At 43.0% G+C, this 25,610-nt stretch overlaps 1 protein-coding gene across 1 annotated transcript in view; it reads left to right on the forward strand.

The window, feature by feature from the left end:
- Nucleotides 1–25,610, forward strand: part of LOC147683839 (anosmin-1-like) — a 225,161-nt gene that overhangs the window by 118,910 nt on the left and 80,641 nt on the right. Inside the window, exons 3-5 of the mRNA XM_086944239.1 lie at nt 1,678–1,740; nt 17,636–17,843; nt 21,019–21,203. Coding sequence (XP_086800365.1) covers nt 1,678–1,740; nt 17,636–17,843; nt 21,019–21,203 — 456 coding nt within the window. The remainder of the gene's footprint in view (nt 1–1,677; nt 1,741–17,635; nt 17,844–21,018; nt 21,204–25,610) is intronic.

The raw sequence follows: 25,610 nt of genomic DNA on the forward strand, positions 1-25,610 counted from the left end.
CATTCCAAAGTCGCATGCGATCATGGTTATTGACATTGAACAGACCCTGCATCAACTTTATTGTGAAGAGAAATATTTAGACTGATTGTGCTATGGAACATTTTCTTTGTGAATAGAATATCTGATGTATGATAATGGGGAATGTCTTGGTATATAGACCCTTGTATCAAGTCTCCCTATCAGGTCTGTGTTCACAAATAGCTTGTTGCTGATTATGAATCATTTCAAGAACATCACCATGTATGGCTTACATTATCCATGGAGAAGCAATATTATCCAGGGAAGATGGGATTCCCAAGTAATTATTTACTTGGAGTGGAGTCAGAGCCCTCCACCCCCTAGTGAAGTTAAGGACCCTATTCCACCCTCGGTCAATATCTACCACGGAGTACCTTCCCTCTTGGAAAATGTTGCTGATGTAAATCTGAAATGAGGGGCAGTCACAGCATTTTGTTGTGAAAAGGCACCCCCAACTTTTCATCAACAAATGTGTGGACTTTCCACTGATAGGCAGTGGATGGCAGAGGGTCATATCAAAGGACCATGGGGCATATTATCAAGGGGGTTTATCTCCGCTTTTTTGGCTTTGAAAGCCAAGAAAGCGGAGATAAAATTATCTCCCTATTACCTAGCTGTCGCTAACACCAGTTAGCGACAGCTAGTAGGAGATAGCGACCATCTTGGGCCCCACTTTGAATGTCAGTGATATTTATCACTAACGACATGCTAAGTGGGCGTGCCAACATGTTAGCGACTGGAACCAGTCGCTAACATCGCTATCTCCTATTACCAACTTTTGGAGATATTCACGCTAAGCGTGAATATCTCCAAAAGCTAACACCTGCCCTGAGCAGTTCTTAGCCATGTTATCCAATGGGAGGTGGATAACATGGCTAAGAGCATTAGCTCGGTAATGCGTGAATATCGCGGACTTTTCAGCGATATTCATGCATTGCGGCCGATTTTTATCGCATTTGCGATAAACCTTGGTAATTCCAAGGTTTATCTGCGGTAAATTTTTGTCTCTAACCGTGCAATAGCGACAATTATCGCTATTGCCTGGTAATATGCCCCCATGTTCATAAACATGATAATGGCTTTTAAGTCACAACTTCAATTATTTATTGGTGGTGTGACACTGATTTCAATAATTGTGATTTTCATGTCCTTTTCACTATGTCTAAAAGTAAATCTTCTCTTTGGGTTTGATGTACCAACAATTTTCTCTCATGGTGTTTTAATTTAAATTATGAATAGTGGTCCTGAAAGTTTAAATGAGGTTAAATGTTCTCTAAATCTACCACATGCGTCTAAAAAGCAGTCTGATGTGTCAACTGAAGCATATTTCTGCAGCAGTGTCCTTTAATTCCACATTGTTCTACTATAGCTTTACCACAATGTTCTAATGAAGAATACCGCCTCGTGATCTTGCTGAAAGAGATTTAGAAACATGATATATTCTAAACTTGTCGGTCTTATGAATCGACCATCGACCATCGATAAAAAATGTACTGGCTTACGCAAGAGAAATTTAAAGGGACAGGAAGGGGGCCAGTGTAGTGCCAATTTCAATAAACGTCTCCAATGTAATTATATTTAACATAATTTTTATTAAAAAACAGATGCTGACCAGTGTATTCTTTGTTTTTATTTGTGGATCCTGATTTGTTTCTGTAGTGTCTGCAACCGTGCAAAGAATTCTGGGATCCGCACAGGAAGCCATGTCTCGGAAAATGTGAGGTACGTACTGTTCTCTTCTACGAAGCATGAGGCATTTGTAAATGTTTCAAGCAGCTGTCATATGTATTAGGTCGAGATTGGGCAACATATACGCTGCTCTGCAAGGCATGCTGTATTCTGGTAGGGACTTGTAGCTCCGCCAATATTTTTCATTGGCACATGGCATTGTCCTTTGTAAACTGTAGCTGTTCATTGGTCAATAGGCTTAGTAGTCCCTCCTTAGTACCGCCTTGTCTCATGTTGTAAACTCCCATGGCGACACCCCTGTTACGTGTGTTGTTACTCCGTAGGCTTTAATTACAGCCTCCGAGCACTATTTTCTCAAATAGCTTTGTGCTGCCTGCTGTTGCAGACAGGACACGCTCTCGCCTAACTCTTTTATTTTTATCATTATAGCAAAAACGCATTTGCAGTGCAATAGCTCTCACATTTACGAGAGTTTAAGCTATTGGCATTGTAAATGACTGTCTTTTAAGTATCTGTTTTAAAAACAATATATAAAAGGCATTGTCATTTACAATGCATTAGCTCAAATTCCCGTAAAAGTGAGACCTATTGCATTGCAAATGCTTGTTTTAATGGCATCTTTACTGTTAACTCCCGCTGTATGTGTTGGTCAGGAATGAGATGCTTTAAATCCACATAGGCGAACACACTGTCTCGTACAAATGGTACAAATGGCCGGGTTATGATCAGGGCTTGACTCTAAAATCAAAAATGTTTAAAGCAGCCTGCGCCCTTCCTCCTTTCTCTTTATCTCCCTTTCCATCTATCTATTCTCTGTCTCTCTCTGCTCTCTCCTTTGTATCTCTCTAATCCTCTCCCTCTTTTTACCGCTTCCACATCCTTTTCCTTCATTCTCTCTTTTTTCTCTGCTTATGCCAACACTATGTGTGCTGGCAGAGGCCCCCTCCCACCTGATAATGCATGTTGAGTTTACCGGCTAGCCCGGCCCCTGCTGATGATACTCACTCAGGTGTATGTATGCTCTGAATGTTCTCTCCCTGGCCCACAGAGGCTGCAGGGGCGTCTCTAGGCTCATGGCGGCCCTGGGCAGGGAGGGTAGGAAGGGGGCCCCGGAAGAGGGGGTCTGGGCGGGGCAGAGCACGGAGGCCAGTAAAGAGGGGGGGGGGTCAGTGTGTTTGGAAGTGGAACAGAGCCGGAGGCCGCCAAATCCCTGCCAGGGGCCACCACACAAATATGTATCCATCCTCAGAGGATTATTATATTAAGGATATATATATTGGCAGGTGGCCCCTGGGGTTTGGTGGCCCTGTGCAGGTGCACAGCTTGCACATGCCTAAGGCCGCCCCTGGAGGCTGCTTCAAGCACACCCAGACCCTGCTTGTTCCAAGCCCTGCATCCTCTTGTGCACTGCTTCTAGATTCTTTTCTGGGCTGCAGGTGACTCTTGCCACCAGTTGTGTGTAGTCATCTTTCTCCTCTTAGAAGGAGCTTGACACTCTTCTGAGCCCAAAGTCTGCTGTCACTCGTCGCTAATGTTATAATGATAACTTCCACACAGTTGTAGGTAAACCTTCAAGTTCAATCCAGTTTACTAGTAAGGGATGACGCAACAGGTTACACCTTCCAGGATCTTGATGATTCTATCTCAGCCCATCTAGAAGGAGCTCGCCCAAGTAACTGGAATGGATCATACACCACACATTCCATAGGCATCACACAATGCTCTGCACTCTGACATCACTCAGGCAGACATAGACAAAGGACAAGGGAGACGAGACATAACAGGACTTTCTACCTGTAACATATCAGGTCACATGCCTACCGGCCTCCTCCCTCGCATGGAGCTGTAATACTAGAGCGCTAACAGACAGTACTTGCAGTGTCCGGTTATGACTACAAAGCTATCTAGAGGTAAAACAAAGACAAGCTTTGTGAGGAGATGTTGTCTACTCTCCCCTTGTTGCAAGACAGTCACTAACATTTCTTTATCTGCATTCTCTCTAAGAACCCCACACATGCCAACAGACCCAATTCAGGCGGCAAACTCACCATTTTTTGTAGGCCAAAAATTGCTTTATTTTAGCAGTCTCCTGCCTAAAATTGCCTTTGCTTCAGTGTATTTCAATGGGGAAAATAAAGTCCCCAAGATAGAAGTTAGAAAGGCCTATGGAATAGACCAGTTCTCCCACAAACATTACATTTAAAGTTCTGAGCGAGTAGACCAGTTAGCACTTTGACTCTTGACATATACAGGAGTATATGGATCCATTCTTCATTGTATGATAATACACATATGTCATAGATATGAGATTATGTAAATATAATTATAGGTTAGGTACTTGTGCCTTTGTATGTGTTTTGTGTTTTTATGTTTTCTATAAGGATATATATATATATATATATATATATATATATATATATATATATATATATATATATATATATATATATATATATATATATATATATATATACAAAAAAATAGTTACCACAACAACAGGAAGGAACCCAAACAGGAGATACATTTCGCTGGTTTAGAATGAAAGACTTGCTGTTTGGCTTGACACACAGAGTACAGCATTAGTTACATCAAACATCAAGCCTGACGCGTTTCGTAATGTCTTACTTCCTCAGAGGCTTGAAACAAACAGCGTGCACGGACTTTTTTGCGGGGCACTCTAAATTCTCCCTCCTACCAGCACAAGTGGGCGTGGCCGTGAACACGGCACTCTGGTCGGTGTAGTGCCCTCGCTCATACTCCAGTGAGTTTGTATGTGCCGCGTTGTGAATAGCATACATTATCCCAAGTGGAGCGCTGTAGGATCTTGCGCAGCCCAAAACAGTCTCATTACTGCTTTCAAAGCTTCTCCTGTCCCGTATTGCAGAACCGCATCCAGCGGGACCGCGGGTCTGTGAACTCAGCAGGGCTCCCTCCACGGCCTGGGCCGGCCGTTCCAAATCCAAAAATAGTTGCCACAACAACAGGAAGGAACCCAAACAGGAGATACATTTCGCTGGTTTATAATGAAAGACTTACTGTTTGGCTTGACACACAGAGTACAGCATTAGTTACATCAAACATCAAGCCTGACGCGTTTCGTAATGTCTTATATATATATATATATATATAGAGAGAGAGAGAGAGCGAGAGAGAGAGAGAGAGAAAGAAGGTAAAAAATAAGTTTATATATTTAAATATTTATCCCCAACATACATGTCTGGCTATGCAGATATTATTACGTTATTACATGTATATACATATATATATATGTTGTAAACAAGTTTGCCTTGAGCAATCGAAACGCTTGTAGCACTATTATGGGAGCGGATGCAGTTAATGATATATATATATATATATATATATATATATATATATATATATATATATATATATATATATATATATATATATATATATATATATATATATATATATATATAACCTACTGGCAGTCGCAAGTAGGTAGTTATAGTTAGAACCTAGTTACCTAGTTTCGATAGGAAAATATTTTTTGATTTGCTAATAACTTTGGCGTCGTTTGACGAATCTTCGCGAAATTCTCAAAAAAAGTCTATCCGGGTCCGCTCCTATCCTGAAAGTTTGGGGGTGATTCGGCAAGTGGGGGCTGAGAAAAAGGGGTCCCAAAAAGTGTTTTCTCCATGTTAATTGTTATAGGAAAATTTAGCCAGGGCTACAGCCCGAATTGCTGAACAGAATTACACCAAATTTTGCAAAAAGGTGGTGCTTGGTTCAGAAAGCGACCTTTTTAAAAATGGTGTAAATCCGTTCAGTAGTTGCTGAGAAATTCCAAAATAAAGATATCGATATCTAGAGGCGCGGTGGATCCGCTCACCCTCCCGACCACAAGCTTTATTCTAATTGGCTGTCAACATTCCAAACGAGGAAGTGTTGGCAGCCATCCTGTGACTCGGTAGAACCGAGTCACAAGAAAAGAGAAAAACAAGAAAGAAAGAAGGAGTAAAGAAGGAAAGAAGGAATAAAAGAAAGAAAGGAAAGAAAGAAGGAAGAAAGGAAAGTAAAGAGAAAAGGGAGAAATGAGTAATGAAAAAATGAAAGAAAGCAAAAAAGAAAGAAGGAAAGAAAGAGGAAAGAAAGAGAGAAAGACAGAAAGAAAGAGCGAAAGTAGGAATGAAAAAATTGTTGCAAGTGCTTCAAATTAAACACGATAAAGGCCTTCTTCCTGAGCAAAATGTATTAGAGACCATTGGTGTTATTGGGTCTAGAATAAAGGTGTTCTAAAGAATTGTCCGCTTATGAATTCAAATGAATAATATTGAATCTTTCAATAACTTAATACAGAACAGTTTCAAATGGACACAATCTGGTATGCTGTGAAGTTCCTTTTGGAGAGTCCTTTGTTTATCTGAGAAAGTCAGATAAACAAAGGACTTTCACAAAAGGAATTTACAACAGCCCTGGCAGGAGACAGAAAAAATAATACGGCCTGTGCTCACATCTGGTATAAAGATTCCTGCTGTCACATCAAACTCTAATCACAAAGGCAACATCAAAGTAATTAACTAAAATAAAACAATGGCACAGAAGAGAGCTAGCTTGTGTGCGATATGCCCCTTGTGTAAGAGTAAAATGTAATCACTCAAAGTGAAGTTATCCAGTGGCTGAAGTGGGCTGACACGCTTGCCCCATGCTGTAGTGGGCGGAAGCAAAATGTGACTGACACACCAACAAACTAATTGATGATGAAAGCTGGCTGAAAGCCTTTTATATATTTATATATATATATATATATATATATATATATATATATATATATATATATATATATATATTAGTTGGTATGCAACTGTTACCACAGATTTTTTACAACGCATACCATTACAACGGATACTATTACAACGCAGGTCATTTTACAACGGATACCTTTACATCGCATTACACTACAACGCACATACTATTACAACGCATACCATTACATCGTAAGTATAATTATAGGTAAGTTTATCTTTTTTTATAAACATTGGGTTTTGGGGTACAGGGGTATTTTTAGGTTTTAGGGTTGGGTTTGGGTTTTGGGGTACAGGGGTATTTTTAGGTTTTAGGGCTGGGTTTGGGTTTTGGGGTACAGGGGTATTTTTAGGTTTTAGGGCTGGGTTTGGGTTTTGGGGTACAGGGGTATTAGGTTTTAGGGCTGGGTTTGGGTTTTGGGGTACAGGGGTATTTTTAGGTTTTAGGGCTGGGTTTGGGATTTGGGGTACAGGGGTATTTTTAGGTTTTAGGGTTGGGTTTGGGTTTTGGGGTACAGGGGTATTTTTAGGTTTTAGGGCTGGGTTTGGGTTTTGGGGTACAGAGGTATTTTTAGGTTTTAGGGCTGGGTTTGGGTTTTGGGTACAGGGGTATTTTTAGGTTTTAGGGCTGGGTTTGGGTTTTGGGGGACAGGGGTATTTTTAGGTTTTAGGGTTGGGTTTGGGTTTTGGGGTACAGGGGTATTTTTAGGTTTTAGGGTTGGGTTTGGGTTTTGGGGTACAGGGGTATTTGTAGGTTTTAGGGTTGGGTTTGGGTTTTGGGGTAGAGGGGTATTTTTAGGTTTTAGGGTTGGGTTTGGGTTTTGGGGTACAGGGGTATTTTTAGGTTTTAGGGCTGGGTTTGGGTTTTGGGGTACAGGGGTATTTTTAGGTTTTAGGGCTGGGTTTGGGTTTTGGGGTAGAGGGGTATTTTTAACCTATTTTTACAAATTTAAAAATTTAAATTAATTTAATTATTAATTTTATTAAAATAATATATAACAAATAATTAAATTAAATAATACATTAATAAATATTTACAACATATTTTAAAATTATATATTATCATATACTTACCTATACTTACGTTGTAATGATATGCGTTGTAATAGTATGTGCGTTGTAGTGTTTTGCGTTGTAATGGTATCCGTTGTAAAATGACCTGCGTTGTAAAAAATCCGTTGTAATGGTATGCGTGCTAAAAGTACGCGTTGTAACATCATACATCCATTTTAGTTTTATTTTAGTTTTTTTTTTATTCAAAACTTTGTTGCTATCGCCAGACATAAAATGAAGTTCAGAAACTCATGTTGACAGAGGCATGCATTAGGCCCAGCATACTGATGTTCAGTTTACAATCTCTAAACATTTCAGTGCACAAACCACAGCTCAATTCACATGCATCAAAGCCTGTGCCATATGCCACATCATCAAACTCATAGAAAAAGCAAGTCCACAAACGACAAACCCTTCTTGAAATAAAGTTTGCTCGGCCTGTACTTCCCATAGAAAGTGCAATGTGATTCCACACATTCATTCGATGTGTGGATCACTGAAGAACAATAAGCCAACCATTTCCGCCCAGAGGCAGTAGTGCTGGCTGTAGGATAAGTATCCACCTACGATGCCACCACCAAGACATACTGCTTTGCTACTCAAGGTAGCAAGTGAGACCCAGTGAGTAGGCGGAGTGGCAATTTGATGTAAGACTGAGAGACACACAGGACTAGAGGGATTCTACAAAGAAAATCCATGTTTTAGTGTCAAAACTTAACAATTGATTTTTGGACAGAATGCAGAACAATGTCACACATTCACCCCAGTACCAGGCTGGGTATGCTCAGACGTGAGTCCCAGGCTCTCCACATCACTGGAGTCAAGCTATCCAGGCTGAAGAAGGCTGATAGCCAGAAACCGGTCCTTGGATGCTTGATTCCGGTCTAGGAAAGACATGGCTTGGTAGTTCGGGCTGGACTGTTCCCATGAGGCACCGGGTCAAGGCTGATTTGCATATAGCCATTGTCTGACCTAGGGTGGTGTGGAGTGCAAAAAACGATGGATTTAGGCCCAGATCTTTGTACTGGGGTGAATGTAAGACATTGTTCTGCATTCTGTCCATCAACTGTGTTTTTTGCAATTTAGTGTCAAAACTTTCCACAAACAATGAAAGAATGCTTTATTGTATGATTACCTAAATCATTTACAAAAGCGAAGTATATTACAATCATGGTAAAAAACAGTTGATTGATAAAAGATAAATGTTTTAAGAAAAACATTTAAAGTGCAAAGAGATTTAAACGAAAAAGAAAAAGAGAAAGTTAAAAAAAACATGTGCATATGCATCGGGTTGGACAGTCCAACTTTCCACAAACAACCGGTGGGCCTGGTTTTCTTGGCCCTGGCTTCGAAATTGTTCTGACACAGCCTGTGTAAGCTGACTACACACAAGCAACAATAAAATTGTACTACAAAACCCCTTCCATTTCCACACCACAGTACAGAAACCAGAATGTGAGGAGAAGGGTGGCAATAGGCCAGAACAGCACACTGCACAGTTCCTTTTCATTAATATGTTGCATATATTTTCAATTCAAAAGAGATAAAGGAAGACAGTGTAATTTGCCCAGGATCACAAAAAATAGGGCCAGGACTTTGGTTCGAGCTTCGAAGGTCATTCCAAGGTCGGCAGTTTGCCTCCTGACCACATTTACTCCCAGTTGTTGCTAACCATCATGGGAGGACCAGGCTCTGTGTCATGATGCTGGAACCATTTTCCTTCCAATTATACATTTGAAAACAGATTCATTTTAAGCAAATAGACTGAGAGACACACAGGACTAGAGGGATTCTGCAAAGAAAATCCTCTCCCACAGAGAAATATTTCTAAGTTCTCCATGTTTTAGTGTGAACACTTTCCACAAACAACCGGTGGGCCTGGTTTTCTTGGCCCTGGCTTCAGAATTTTTCTGACACAGCCTGTGTAAGTTGACTACGCATAAGCAACAATAAAATGATACTACAAAACCCCTTCCATTTCTGGTGCTGGATCCTGTCCGGAAACACAAAACTGGTGTACACCATGTTCCTCAGTCTTATTTCAATAATAATATTATTATTAATAATATGAATAATAATTATGAAAATAGTAATTATAATGGTATTTATAATCATGATGTGTTTTTTAGGTCTCCCTTACGCAGCGCTTGGCTGTCTCTTCGAGACATGCTGTATTCAGGATTTGGGCATTAAGCTCCCCCCATTTTCCGTCCATCTTTTTAAATGGCTCCTGTTAGTGCTCTTTGTAAGTCACCTGTAAGTGCTATAACCAATTGACTTTACTATTACCAAATGTATGGTATTCCATTTCCCAACCTAGGAAGGATGGAAGGCTGAATCTTTTGTCAGCGGCGAGTGTATAGCTCCCTGAGCCATCTTGCCAGCATTTGTATGTAGCACAGATCTATATAAAAGGAGGAGCAGAGAGCATTTTACAGAGCCCACTTTTACTGTTGCAGGATCATCACCTGCTTTGAAGTGCTATAAATAGAGCAGTGTGGTGTGTGGAGTCTAGACACACCACAGTACAGAAACCAGGATGTGAGGGGAAGGGTGACAATAGGCCAGGACAGCCCTCTGCACAGTTCTTTTTCACATATTCATGATGTATACATTTTCAACTCAAAAGAGATACAGGAAGACACAGGCATTTGCCCAGGGTCACAAAAACCAGGGCCAGCTTCAAAGGTCATTCCAAGGTCAGCAATTAGCCTCCTGACCACATTTACTCCCAGTCATTGCCAACCATCATGAGAGGACCCGGCTCTGTGTCATGATGCTGGAACCATTTCCATTAGACATTTGAGAACAGATACATTTTAAGCAAATAGTTTTCGACCAGATGAGGGCATGTCCCTGAGACATGGCTGCTTAGTCAATGGCCCTATTGAAAATAGGCAGCCAAGTTTGCTCCTGCATGTTCAGTTGTCTGTTTTGACATTCAATAGAGCGGTCTTTACGCTGAATGCACCCAAAGGTTGGCGGTGATGGCCTCTCGACTACCTCCTTCTGGTCTTCAGAGATGGGTGACTTCCCAGCCCTAATACGCACAGAAAATTCAAAACTGAAAAAGCACCCTCTGAGTGTGACAGGGAAGGTGCAAGAAAAATAGAATGCAGGTGAAGTGCTCCCTGCATACTAAATAGGACCAATTTCAAGCGCTTTTGCAGTAGTCTTGCATATCAGCAGTTGGCACTTTGTGGCAGATGCATTTCCTCAACTTAGGCAAGAATCGGCCTTTTTCACTGATAAAGTGAAGGAAACTTTCGGATCAAATTTTTTTTTTGCACAGATTGAGGTGCTGAGATTTCCTTTACATTTACTTCTACCAGAGGATTCACATCTGATTACGTGAATACCTTAAATCTAGACCCCTAAAGCATCTGTTGACACCACTTCAGTCAGTCCAGACAATGATCACATGACTCGTGGTGGCGCCCCTATATTTGAACCAGTTGTACCTAAGGTCTCTCTCCTGGATGCTCATGTAGCGCCCAGATTATTTCAAGGTCCTAGGCGCTACACACTATTTATTCTAATAATATAAATGCGCTGTAGAGCCCCCGTTATCGAAGAGTGAGGAAAGAGGGTATGTATTTCTCAGTGCTGACCTCCTGTCTGGAACAACTTGCAGTTAGTATTGCAATCAATGACTAGAAATCGAAAGTTCAGAAGTCGCGTGAAACCTGCTTGCACCAGGAGTATCCTTGGTGTTCTTGATAAAGCTGAAAATGTAGCTTCTTTGCTATAAGTGTTTCCGGTTTTCAGTGTAGTGATTGGACGATACCAAAGTCCCGATAGATAGATAGATAGATAGATAGATAGATAGATAGATAGATAGATAGATAGATAGATAGATAGATAGATAGATAGATAGATAGATAGATAGATAGATAGATAGATAAATAGATAGATAGAGTGAGGGAGATAGATAGATAGATAGATAGATAGATAGATAGATAGATAGATAGATAGATAGATAGACAGACAGACAGACAGACAGACAGACAGACAGACAGACAGACAGACAGACAGACAGACAGACAGACAGATAGACAGATAGACAGATAGATAGACGTCTCTTGTTTTAATTATAAAACTTTTCCCACAGAAAGAGTGCAGTGAAATTCATTTTCATTGCATTTTCTTTCAGTCCTTCTTCTTTGTCTCTGTTACTCTTTTAACTGTGAGCACTGAGTGATCTCTGTCGCTGTCAGTTTCGCACGTGGCCTGATCTGGCAGCACTTGGACTTGACATGATAATTGCAGCTTCCCCTTAAAGTGCTCTAACGGGTTCTTTTAACTTTGAACATTGTAATTGTTTTCGGATGTACAAAGTCTGCCATTGTGGGACTTGTCATGTTTCTTTCGTGTTACACTGGCAGTGGAATGTGACAGGCTTCGAGAATAATTGCATGTTCTTTAACTTTATTTAAAAAAGAAGCGAGCATTTGAAAAGAGGAAGGTTGTGGGACCAAAGGATGCACCAAGGACAGACAACTTTTAAATAGATTTTTCTGAAAAAGGATGAATATGTACCAAAGCTAGGAAGGAGGTTCCACAGATTAGGTCCAATGGAAAAAAAAAGGTTATACAGATGCGATCCTATGGAATAAAAGGTTCCACAGAGGAGGACCGATGGAATAAAATGTTTCACTGAGCAGGTCCTGTGTAATAAAAGGTTTCCACAGAGGAGGTTTTATGGAATGAAAGGTTTCACAGAGGAGCACCTGTAGATTAAAAGGTTCCACAGAAGACGTCCAATTGAATAAAAGGTTCCACAAATGCTACCCTATGGAATATAAGGTACCACAGAGGATATCCGATTGAATAAAAGGTTCCACATAGCAGGTCCTGTGGGATAAAAGGTTTCAGAGAGCAGGTCCTGTGGTAGAAAAGGTTCCACAGAGCAGGTCCTGTGGGATAAAAGGTTTCACAGAGCAGGTCCTGTGGGATAAAAGGTTCCTCAGAGGACGTCCAATGGGATAACATGCTTCACAGAGCAGGTCCAATGGTATAAAAGGTTCCTCAGAGGACGTCCAATGGAATAAAAGGTTATACAATTGCTATCCTATGGAATAAAATGTTCCACAGAGGAGGTCCAATGGGATAACATGTTTCACAAAGCAGGTCCAATGGTATAAAAGGTTCCACAAAGGAGGTCCAATGGGATAACATGTTTCACAAAGCAGGTCCAATGGTATAAAAGGTTCCACAGAGGAGGTCCTATAGGATAACATGTTTCACAGAGCAGGTTCTATGGTATAAAAGGTTCCACAGAGGAGGTCTAATTGGATAACATGTTTCACAGAGCAGATCCTATGGTATAAATGGCTCCACAGAGGAGGTTCTATGGAATGAAAGTTCCACAGAGTAGGGCCTGTGGTATAAAATGTTCCACACAGGCGGTTCAATGAAATCAAATGTTTCACAGAGCAGGTCCGATGGAATAAAAGTCCCTACCTTCTTATGTTTAGTGTGCAGGATGAATGCTGCTCCCTCATCTCAGCAGGAAGGTAGGTGCCTAATTATATACCCACCAGTAAATAATGTGATTGTGACTATGGCACTAACAGCATTACCGTCAGCCATTACCCTGAATGAGCGGGTTCTGATTTAGGTCATTGCCTGATGCTGGTCAAGAGCTAGGAGGCTAGTACCGTCAAGGAGCAATCAAAAGGTTTGGTAGTTCAGATCACCTGGTACGGATACCTGTATCTAACCTCTAGGTCGCTGTTTGAAAATATGATCGGGCTTAGTGAACCATTCATCCTCAGGCAGACATTAAAACATGTTCAATTGAGTTGGGTGATGCCGCCATCTTTGATTACAATTTTTGTAAACCAAAGATCTTGTGCACAAAAAAAACTAAAATAAAGAGGTAGAAAGGCAGACAGAGCAGACCAAAGTCATAGATCCAAAGACTAAAACACACAATGGTGGAAGGTTTGGATGCTTAAACAAACCGAGAACTCAAAGGCTCTAGATGGAAGCAGGCGCAAGTCGGGGGCTAATGGACTGGGAGCTAGAGTAGGACAAACACGAAGAGACTGAAAAAAACAAAGTGCCCAACTCATACCCAAAATGAATGAAAGGTGGGCCTAGGTGAAAGACCACCAGCAGTGTGGCTATGGTGAGAGAGCTATGGGTCTCACGCATTGAGAAGAGTGGTTGCAAAAACTGAAGTGGCTGTGATCAAAATGGACGAAATCAAAAGTGTAGTTGCCAGAAAAGGTGCTGATACGATAACACTGGCCATTTGTTTCCTATGGGAAATGATCACACGCCTTATAATTTGTGAACATCAGGTTTCAAACAGCACAGTTACCACAATCAGAACACTAGATTCTCATTCAACCAGACCTTTTTAGGTAGGCCTTCTCTGTTCAGAATTGAGATTATGTGTGGTTTAATACTGCCTTTTTTTGTAATTTCAGAATAATTTTATCGATTTTTAAAGAACAAAAAAAACATGATTTATGGTATGTCGTTGGGGGCTTAGTTGAGAGGGGTACAGTGCAAATAAGCATGAAGCACATGTAGGCCTTAAACTGGATATTAAAATAGTGGTGTACAGAGTTGGAGATATACATAGGGAATAATATACCCTATAATATATATAGGGAACACCCCGTAAAAGTCAGAAGTGTTTATGTGGAAGAGCAGAAATAGAAGCTAGAGGTAGGGGTGATCAGGGGCATAGCTTGGTCAGTAAGATTGGGGGGAGAGCTTCAGGGTTTCCAGCAATCATGCTGGCATATAATGTTAAAATACATGATATGGCAAGCAGGGGGCATGAAAGAGGCTTATGGGTCAGTGGGAAGGGAGAGGAATGCAGATTGGTACTAAGTGAGGGAAAACGCAATGTTTTGTAAACTAACCAACATTTTTAAAGATATTTTCAAAACAGAGAGATGAGACAGTGTGTGTGCATTTTTGTCTGTGTGTATGTCAAAATTCCTGGTGAAATCCGACAGACGCATCACATCACCATACCCAACTGAAAGCACTTGCGCCCAACTATTTAGCAGAAAATACATTTATTAGGGGGTGTAACACTCCAAACCCCACCCTCCCCCGAAGCTACCCCCAGGGGGTGATAGGAAAGAGAGGACATAGTGGGGAATTATTACTACTTATTTTTAATTGTTTATTAAAGTGCTGTTATTTTCTTAAAGGATGAACTCTGGCTAGATATTCTATGTGTATTGCACACCTCCATTATTACTATTCATACTGCTAGCTGGTCCACAGGAAGACAACTGGAGAACATGACACATTACTTATTTTGTGGGCATCACTGTACATCATTGAGATATAACGCTTGGGGATTGCTAGTGTGCAGCTCTCAGTGACAGAAGCACGCTTGGGGATTGCTAGTGTGCAGCTCTCAGTTACAGAGGCACGCTTGGGAAATGCTAGTGTGCAGCTCTCAGTGACAGAAGCACGCTTGGGGATTGCTAGTGTGCAGCTCTCAGTGACAGAAGCATGCTTGGGGATTGCTAGTGTGCAGCTCTCAGTGACAGAAGCATGCTTGGGGTTTGCTAGTGTACAGCTCTTAGTGACAGAAGCACGCTTGGGGATTGCTAGTGTGCAGCTCTCAGAGAAAGAAGCATGCTAGGGGAGTGCTAGTATGCAGATCTCACTGACAGAAGCACGCTTGGGGATTGCTAGTGTGCAGCTCTCAGAGACAAAAGCACGCTAGGGGATTGCTAGTGTGCAGCTCTCAGCGACAGAAGCACGCTTGGGTATTGCTAGTGTGCAGATCTTAGTGACAGAAGCACTCTTGGGGATTGCTAGTGTGCAGCTCTCAGCGACAGAAGCACGCTTGGGTATTGCTAGTGTGCAGATCTTAGTGACAGAAGCACTCTTGGGGATTGCTAGTGTGCAGCTCTCAGAGACAGAAGCATGCTAGGGGAGTGCTAGTATGCAGATCTCAGTGACAGAAGCACGATTGGGGATTGCTAGTGTGCAGCTCTCAGAGACAAAAGCACGCTAGGGGATTGCTAGTGTGCAGCTCTCAGCGACAGAAGCACGCTTGGGTATTGCTGGTGTGCAGGTCTTAGTGACAGAAGCACTCTTGGGGATTGCTAGTGTGCAGCTCTCAGAGACAGAAGCATGCTAGGGGAGTGCTAGTATGCAGATCTCAGTGACAGAAGCACGATTGGGGATTGCTAGTGTGCAGCTCTCAGAGACAAAAGCACGCTAGGGGATTGCTAGTGTGCAGCTCTCAGCGACAGAAGCACGCTTGGGTATTGCTGGTGTGCAGGTCTTAGTGACAGAAGCACTCTTGGGGATTGCTAGTGTGCAGCTCTCAGTGACAGAATCACGTTTGGGGAGTGCTAGTGTGCAGCTCTCAGGGACAGAAGCATGCTTGGGGAGTGCTAGTGTGCAGCGCTCAAAGACAGAAGCATTCTTGGAGAGTGCTAGTATGCAGCTCTCATTGATAGAAGCATGCATGGCATGGGGAATGGTAGTGCACAGCTCTCAGTGACAGAAGCACACTTGCAGATTGCTAGTGTGCAGCTCTCAAAGACAGAAGCAACCTTGGGGATTGCTAGTGTGCAGCTGTCAGTGATAGAAGCATGCTTGGGGATTGCTAGTGTGCAGCTCTCAAAGACAGAAGCACGCTTAGGGATTGTTAATGTACAGCTCTGTGACAGAAGCACGCTCAGGGATTTCTAATGTGCAGCTCTCAGTGACAGAGGAACTCTTGGGAAATGCTAGTTTGCAGCTCTCAGTGAAAGAAGCACATTTGGGATTTGCTAGTGTGCAGCTCTCAGTGGCAGAAGAACTCTTGGGGATTGCTAATTTGCAGATCTCAGTGACAGAAGCACGCTTGGGGATTGCTTGTGTACAGTTTTAAGTGATAGAAGCACACTTGAAGATTGCTAGTGTGCAGCTCTTAGTGACAGAAGCACTCTTGGGGATTGCTAGTGTGCAGCTCTCAGAGACAGAAGCACGCTTGGGGATTGGTAGTGTGCAGCTCTTAGTGACAGAAGCACTCTTGGGGATTGCTAGTGTGCAGGTCTCAGTGACAGAAGCACGCTTGGGGATTGGTAGTGTGCAGCTCTTAGTGACAGAAGCACGCTTGGGGATTGGTAGTGTGCAGCTCTTAGTGACAGAAGCACTCTTGGGGATTGCTAGTGTGTAGCTCTCAGTGACAGAAGCACGCTTGGGGATTGCTAGTGTGCAGCTCTCAGTGACAGAAGCACGCTTGGGGATTGCTAGTGTGCAGCTCTTAGTGACAGAAGCACTCTTGGGGATTGCTAGTGTGCAGCTCTCAGTGACAGAAGCACGCTTGGGGATTGCTAGTGTGCAGCTCTCAGTGACAGAAGCACGCTTGGGGAGTGCTAGTGTGCAGCTCTCAGGGACAGAAGCACGCTTGGGGAGTGCTAGTGTGGAGCTCTCAGAGACAGAAGCACGCTTGGGGAGTGCTAGTGTTCAGCGCTCAATGACAGAAGCATTCTTGGAGAGTGCTAGTATGCAGCTCTCATTGATAGAAGTATACATGGCATGGGGAATGGTAGTGCACAGCTCTCAGTGACAGAAAGAAACATGCTTGCAGATTGCTAGTGTGCAGCTCTCAAAGGCAGAAGCACGCTTGGGGATTGCTAGTGTGCAGCTCTCAGTGATAGAAGAATGCTTGGAGATTGCTAGGGTGGAGCGCTCAGTGACAGAAGCACGCTTAGGGATTGTTAATGTACAGCTCTGTGACAGAAGCACGCTTGGGGATTGCTAGTGTGCAGCTCTCAGTGATAGAAGAATGCTTGGAGATTGCTAGGGTGGAGCGCTCAGTGACAGAAGCACGCTTGGGGAGTGCTAGTGTGCATCTCTCTATGACAGAAGCAAGCTTGAAGATGGCTAGTGAGCAGCTCTCAGTGATAGAAGAACACTTTTACTTTCACGGATACCAAGTTGTCAAGGTCCAAGCATGTCTAGCTGCTTCAGTCCAGTCTAGAACTTATAGTCTTGGATTTATAATGGGATACAAGTCGCATAATAGAAATAAAAACCTAGGCTGGAGTATCTAGCCACCCAAGTACCTACTATTCTTGGCAGGGTTGTGGTTTTCATTCATTAAACCTGCTTTTTTATCATTTAAACAGAATCACCCCGAATGCCTGACCAGCTGCGCGTTTCTGCGGTCGCTCCAGACGTTAAAGCAAGGTGACTGCCCCCCAGCCGAGAAGGCATCCGGCTTTGCTGCTGCCTGTGTCGAGAGCTGTGTGGCTGATCACGAGTGTCCGGGCACCAGGAAGTGCTGCTCCAATGACTGCGGGTACACCTGCCAGATACCGGCAAATATTTACAGAGGTGAGCCGAGCACCACCTCAAACCCCCTCTGCTGTCTGAAGTGGCACGAGACCCAGCCGTGACATCACCACGCACTAGGTAGCCGCAGTGGCGAGCGGTGACCCTCAACAGTGGAGGGTTGTCGAGCCGCGTGCCAAAGCCAGTGACGGGCACTTTAATAAATCACAATGCCTTTAACCCCTTAAGTGCGGCGAACGTTCAGCGGACGTCGCGTGCACTACCTCGCTAATGCTGCGCACGTCCGCTGAACGTTCCGATCCCGCCCGAGCAATGGAACGTCCACACTGGGGCGGAATTTGCGGCGCGCTAAAGAGGTTAAGCTCACATTCCAAAGCTCTCAATCATGGCTCGTTAACAGATTTTATAACGGACCAAAAATGTAAAAATATACAATAAAACCTACTTGCCCAAGCTTCCTCAGCAATCAGCTTGAATCCTCCTGGAGTCTCAGCCAACCCTTTCCAAATCCTGATGCTGCTCTCATGCTGCAGATGAGCAGCTTGAGAGCAGCACCAGGATTTGCTGGAGCGGGCTGCCTCACGGCTCCAGCAGGCACAGGGGTCTGTGTCTGCTCTCAGGGGCGGCCTTAGGCATGTGCAAGCTGTGCACCTGCACAGGGCCACCAAACCCCAGGGGCCACCAATCCAATATATATCCTTAATATAATAATCCTCTGAGGATGGATACATATATGCGTGGCGGCCCCTGGCAGGGATTTGGCGGCCTCCGGCTCTGTTCCACTTCCAAACACCCTGACCCCGCCCCTCTTCATTGGCCTCCGCGCTCCGCCCCTCACAGACCCCCTCTTCCGGGGCCCCCTACCTACGCTCCCTGCCCAGGGCCGCCATGAGCCTAGAGCCGCCCCTGCCGCTCTCCACCCAGCTAAGGCAGCAAGGTGGAGAGGTTTACACTGCGCATGTCAGGCTGGCCGTTGCAAGACAGCAGGCCAAAGTTACATGCGTAGTATAAACTGGTGAGGTGATCACAACTCCCATGCTACCAGTCAAAAGTAAAACCCCGCCCCGAAATACTGCTCGGGTTGAAAAAAAATGGTAATTCATTTTATTACCATTTTATTTTTCACTTTTGATTCACTGGCAGTGGGGGAGGGGGAGGAGATGCTGGTAGTAATTGCGTTGTGACTTATAATTTCATCAGACGTTTGTAAGAGGCCCGTTTCTGCAAGAAAGATTCAAAACTCGCCAGAATCCCCTAAAATACTCTGTTGGTATATTTCTTTCTAAGGGAATGTATAATAAGGTTTAGATTGCTTTCTTTTCAAATAAACACATTCATCCAAACAAAGACGTTCTTGAAACTATTCCAACAGTTTAAGTGCAAATTGTAAAGTAAACATAACACCTAGATGTAAAGCATAACTTCACCCATGGGTTTCTTGGCGCTAAATAACAGATGATTATTACGACACAAGTTATTGGTCTCAGTTTATCAACCTTGGGAGGATCAACTGCTGAGTGGACCTCTGTGGATTTGAACCCGTGACCACAGGGTGAATGGTAAGTACCTACAGCAATCCCTTAACATGAAATGGGCCAATAGTCTACAATTCAATTACATTTTTCATAGCTGCTATCAGGACTCTGGGGCCGGTGAGATTCTAACAGGCTGATTCACAAAAGCTTTTGAGTATTACAGGAGTAACTTCTCCGTACTCTTACATGCTTTGGGACTATTGGTCCTTAAATGTCCACTTTGTATGAGTAAATATGGAAAAAGGGTACAGTCTCTCCTATTTGTATAATTTTTAAAAGACTATTCCCATTATATTTCCTTTTTACTCCCATTGTATATGCTTTTAATGTCTTATGACCAATTCACAAAGACATGTAACACAGTACTACCAGAGTATTACCAGAGTACCACTTTACATACTCCAAAATGCCCTTCTGAAAAGGCCCTTCATGCTTGCAAATCAGTACCTCTGAGAGTATGGGTGCTTTATGTCCTGTACTCTACATTTGGGGGTCTGATGTCAGGGGGTACCAGGTGCCCACATGCCTCATATGACTATAAAAATGAGGATCCATGCCCCCATCAGAAATGTGCTGTGCTGTTACCCAGCCTTTAACCACTTCGCTGCGGCGGCTATTCCACCGCAGCGCTAAGGGGGAGGCGGGGCCGCGCGCCGGTCCTGTGCTCGTGACGGAACCGCTCCGTCACGGCCCGCGGGTGAGCTGTGCTTGTGACGGAACGGTTCCGTCACGGCCCCGCCAGCTCTTCAGAACGTCCAGCGCAGGTGCGGAATCCGCGACGAGCGGGCCGTGACGGAACCGTTCCGTTACCAGCACAGACCACCCGAGGCTCATGACGGAACGGTTCCATCATGAGCATGGGAGGGGTTAAGGGTCTGTGCCCAGCTGAGAATGGTGTCATCTGAATAACCCCTTAGCACATCATTCTCGTGTACCTCATGGACAATTTGTTCCCACCGTGCAATTTATCTTTTTAGAATGTTGGTTTAAGTAGCACATGTAAAGTTTTGTACTGTATGACCACTGACACGATGAACCCCTGACCTGCCACCTGGAATTGATCTAAGTCCTGATCAATGCAAACTCACAAATCGCCACTTCTTTTCATGTCGGGTGTGTTTATTGTATCCACTCCTGCATGTTGATGCATGGTGGGGCTTGTAGGCTTGTCTTCCACATTATAAATGCAGAAATGCAACTATGAGACTAACCCCTTCTCGCCAGAAGGAAGGAGCCATAGTCCATATCCTGCCATCCATGCCTAACTTGTAAAAGACATAAGTGACAGAGCCCAAATTGTTTTGGGGATTTCACTGCAGCTGGCGCAGCCCTCAACTTCTGCCTGTGCTGTAAAATGCCAGTTCTAGCATTACCTACTAACCATCACACTCATACAAGAGGGACATTTTGGACTATTGTAGTTCATGTCAAGCTGCAGGGATAGCATACCATGGCTAGTTGTCTCATTTTTTAAAGTGTAATGATTTTTAAACACTCTGCTGATGTGCTCTACATAAAAATAAACAGACAGCGCCACTAAGTGGTGTGCTTTGCTAACTGAGGGCTGGTGTTCCGAAACCTTTACTAGGCTCTGGGAAACACCTGTACAAATTAAGCAGTGGCACGTGGCTCTAGTGTGAACACAACTTTCTTTCCTCATGTTTCTGATTTTTGATGCACAGGGGTCCCGCTAAAACCAAGAAAAGAAATATCCTTCACGGAGCAATTGAACGGCAGCCTTGACGTCTCTTGGAAGTCTAAGTTCAACGTTTCGGTGGAGCCTGTCTTTTATCTCCTCCAAAGACGATGGAATTATGGTATTCACCCCAACGAAGATGAGTCTACGCAATGGCAGACAGTAGCTATGGTGAGCTATGTTACACTGTGCACTGCTATTGTGCTGATGCTGTATCATCTTTTGCCATATTTGGGTAAGGACTTTCTCTGGGAGCGGTTCTCACAGTGTTATCTTCCTAGATCAGAGGTGTCCAACAGATGTCCAGGAGGGCCCACTCGCTACCTTATTTTCAGCATAACAACTGACTTTGTAAATTAGTTCCATATAGATTAATTGTACCTAAACTCATCTAATACTGCTATGCTAAAAATAAGGCATAGATCTAGCCTTCCTGGACCTTTTCTGGATACCCTTGTCTCAGATGCTCTACTAACCGAACTTTCCATCCATCACCTTGTTGTTGCAGTTGATGCGCTATGTACGACAAGTATGCCCAAGCATTGGTCCTGTGCTTGTTGTGCCCTAGGACTCAAGCTACACCCTATTGATGAGCAAGTAGGGTGAAGCAGTTCTGGGGTTGCTTATTGTCCCTTCTGGAGGAGACCTCGTCTGGCAGCAAGTGAGGGTTGCACACTTCCAGGTAGTCGATACCCCCCCCAGTTTTCCTATTGCATGATGGTAGATGCAGTCCATAGTGTGTTTGAATTACAAGTAAAACAGTGTTTAATGACCAGTGTGTGCACAACCAGTGCTTGAAATTAATGACTTGTGTTTCTGGGTAGCAGTGCTTAATTTGAGCCGGTGCTTTCCGGTGCTCGGCACCAGCACTTCATTGTCAACAACGGGACTTATGACAGTCTGCGACATGGTGGCGGTGTTTATCTAATTTAGAAATGAGGACAACAACAGTTGCTTATTTGTTCAATATACAGTAAAATGACCAATACCTGCCTCCCAGGCCATTCTTATAGCATTAGGATTAGTCTGAATTGTCACATTTGTAGGAGTGTGTTGGTTAGTAGTTATACTGGTACTGTCATTGGCCGTGCTGGCAAGGGAAATAGTTGTAGCGGGCTGCAGTTGCCTCCTGACGAGTGCCCTGGCACTTATTTTTTTTTACAAATTACGCACTGCAGTACTTTTCCGTCTTTAGCAGAAAGCAGCAAGAAAGCTTAGAACTAATCAGGTAAAGTACTGTGCCAAAGCATGCAGGTGCATCCCATGGCATCCCATGGCATCTTGAATTTGCCTTGGGTATGGAGGTCTTTTCTCATTCCACCAATGGACAACTAACAATCTACATGAAGCCAGCTGATGCACCAAGGATCAGTGGTTTAGAAGCAAATGTCTACCACCAGCAATGACATCACAGACTATGCCTGCAGAAAGTAAATCAGGAGTGAACGTCGGGCGAAGAAAGAAACCTCCATTCCGCTCCCAGCCAAGCACCACCCGCACATCATTCACTTGGACATTTTATGCTTTTATACTTATATAAACACAAAAAATATAAAGCTAAATCTGTTCATGCTGTGTTTACCCTGGTCCATTTTTAGCTTTCTCTATTCCATATTACACAATCAGAAAAAAATGGTGGGCATGTATTGGTCCTGTTGTAAACTTCCTGCAGTGTTGTCCTAGATGTTTTCCTCAATGGTGGCACCTAGTTATGGGCAATAGATTATATATTTTCCTAGCCTGCAGGGTCTTTCGGCAGACATGGATGAGGAGTTCATGCATGGGGGTGGAGGATGTTGAGTCGATTAACAGTGCTAAAAGCAAATCGAATTGTGCATCCTGTAACACGCTCCATAATTTAATGCAAAATACTATCTTATTGAAGTCCTAGTCCTCTGGAGGAAATAAGTTGTTAGGAAGATCTCAAGGATGCCCTCACAAGATAGGATGGGAGTCTTCATGATGAAGGCTCTGAGTGTTGGCCTCAATTTTTTCTGCTCTTTTTAGGTCTAGCATTAGCCAAGATCTTTTGATTTTAGTAACAATTTAGGGTTTTCAACCCCTCCTCTTCACCCATTGATATGTTGGTGTTTCATTCACATGTTTCTCCCACCCACTACAGCATACAACATGAGGCAGTAGAACGGCCATTGGATAATTTGACCGTCAATGATGGCACGCTGCTCTTTCACAAGGAGCACAATCTCACAAAAAGTTGGTCTCTTCAGTGCCTGGATCTACTGTGGCAATGTGTGCTTTTTGAGATCAAATACACATTTTTAATTTTGGACAATTTATTTTTATTTTTGCCAGGGCTCTGTAGTTCCCCCAATGAGAATTAACAAAAAATGTGACAAAACAAGCATTGATAAAGCCAAAGGGCTTGCAGTCAGTGCCATACTGATTTGCTTTACCAAAGCTTGTTTTTTTCATTACCTGGGGATGTATCAAGAACAATTGCAGTAGCTCAGAGCAGAGTTGACTCTTATGAGCTAGTGTCTAAAGTGCATTCATTTAATCATGAAATTTCTCTGAGTTACTTCATGATCTTTAGGAAGCATAGTTCCGGAACAGAAAGGGACGCTCCTTAATGAGTCTAAGCTAAGCCATCTGAAAACCATGCTCTAAATAAGGGCAAAGGAATGCACGTTCCAACATTAAAGCACATTGTAAAAAATGTAATTATTAGTTGGGGTTAATGGTAGTCCCCCACAAGTAATAAAGTAACTATGCTCTTAGGTCCAAGCAAAGGTTTCAATAATTTAAATCTGAGCTCAGTCCCTCATAGCAATGGCACAGAATAGACTGGTATAACTTAGAAAAAATGTGTAAAGCATTTAGACATACCAAAACAGTTATGGAGTCAAAAATTCAACACAATAAAAATCCCACTCATTTATGAAAATAGAGAAAAATGTAATAAACAAAATGCCACCTAAATGACAAAAATCCAATAAATGGAACCACAGATACAATTGTTAAAAGATTCTAGGCAAAAAGTGCCAAGAAAAAGTAATGGGCAATCAGAAATCACTGTTCACGGTTGACCAGGATCTCGGCACAATTTCAGGCCAACCTAAATGGCAGCCTGGGTTGTATACACAAACCAGGTTTGTCCCGATCAAAGATTTTACCAACTGACTTAGTCTCCGAAATCGAATTTGAAATCCTGCAGCACATCAAAGTAACAAGTTGTATTTGGCAACGTCCTTTTGAAGGAACATGTCTTCTGCCCTTGGATGGCGGTCATGTGTGAGGCAGGGGTGTGTTTAGGTAAATGAGCAATCCCTCCTCCTAAGCTACACCAAAATGTTTCTGAGACTAGCTCCCCCTCCTACTGGTTTGGTGACTAATTGACTGTCCTCTGCCTAAAATATAAAGGCTTCCCTTTCTTAGGTTTCCCCTTACAGAAAACTGTGCTATGAATGGGCATGCTTCACCTGTGTCCTTTTCAAGTTAATGAAGTTCCTGGTACCTCCCCAGCTGCTCTACATGAGCTGGTAGAGAACGCCTGTCTTGCACCCAGCTCATCCTGTCACCATACCTAAGCCATTGTTTTGCTCTGGGGGCAGTTTTCACACCTTGTTAAGATCAAGCACTGACAAACAGCTGCTGGCAGGCTAATTGAAATTAGCCTCCAAAAGCTTCAGGCACGGAAAAGGTAACTTTCTAAAAGTTAATTTCCCAAAATATTAATTAAAAATCAACTCTACCATTAGGTTGTATTTGTGATAACTATTACAAGTAGTGGAGAATTAATATTTTAATCTGTATTCTAGTTTATCATAGGCTGGCCAGAGTATTCCAGAGTGGAGAATTGTGGACATGGTAATGTTACATTTCTACATGTCCCACTTTAAAATTCCAAGCACTTACCTTGTTGGCTACAAAGCCTACGTAGGGGTGACATTAATTTTGAAAGGGAGGTTTTCCTGTTAGAAAGGGTTACTTTGAGAGGTTGAACTGCAGGTTTAAACGATAGCAGGCAGGCTACAATGGTAGGCCACCATGGTTTCCTTCAATACACTAGTCGGTGGTACTATAAGTCCACAGTAGATATTTAACTTTCCATGCCATGGCTCTAGTTTCTCCACCATATACTATGGCCTTCCGGGGGAGTTAAATATGCCCATTAGGGATTAGCCAATTTCTACATCTTTTAGGGTTTGCAGCACACACACTAAATACTGGACAGCAGTGCCCCAGTGTGCAGAGTCTAAAAACCATCAACAAAATTCAGGAAAGAATGCACGCGTTCACGCAAAAAGGGGCATTTTCTCATACTCATAAAATAGGCTCTCAGCTATGCACTGAGCATATGATTCAGCCCCAGAAGTTATGCACATTTTACGTTTGAATTCTATTGCACTAATTTGTTCAAATTTGCTTCACTATTTTCAAGTCATATGCACTATTCTTAGCCTCATATGCCAGCACATTTGTTTTTTAATTTCATCGTTTGCTGCACATTTGCTATGATAACTAATTAAATGGCACCTGTCTCTTTTGTACTCCATAATTCGTGTTATGAGATATGCATTGTTGTGTTGTGCTGAGCTGTGCTGTGTTGTGTTATGT

The sequence above is a fragment of the Lissotriton vulgaris genome, chromosome 11 (assembly GCF_964263255.1).
Source record: "Lissotriton vulgaris chromosome 11, aLisVul1.2, whole genome shotgun sequence".
NCBI lineage: Eukaryota > Metazoa > Chordata > Amphibia > Caudata > Salamandridae > Lissotriton > Lissotriton vulgaris.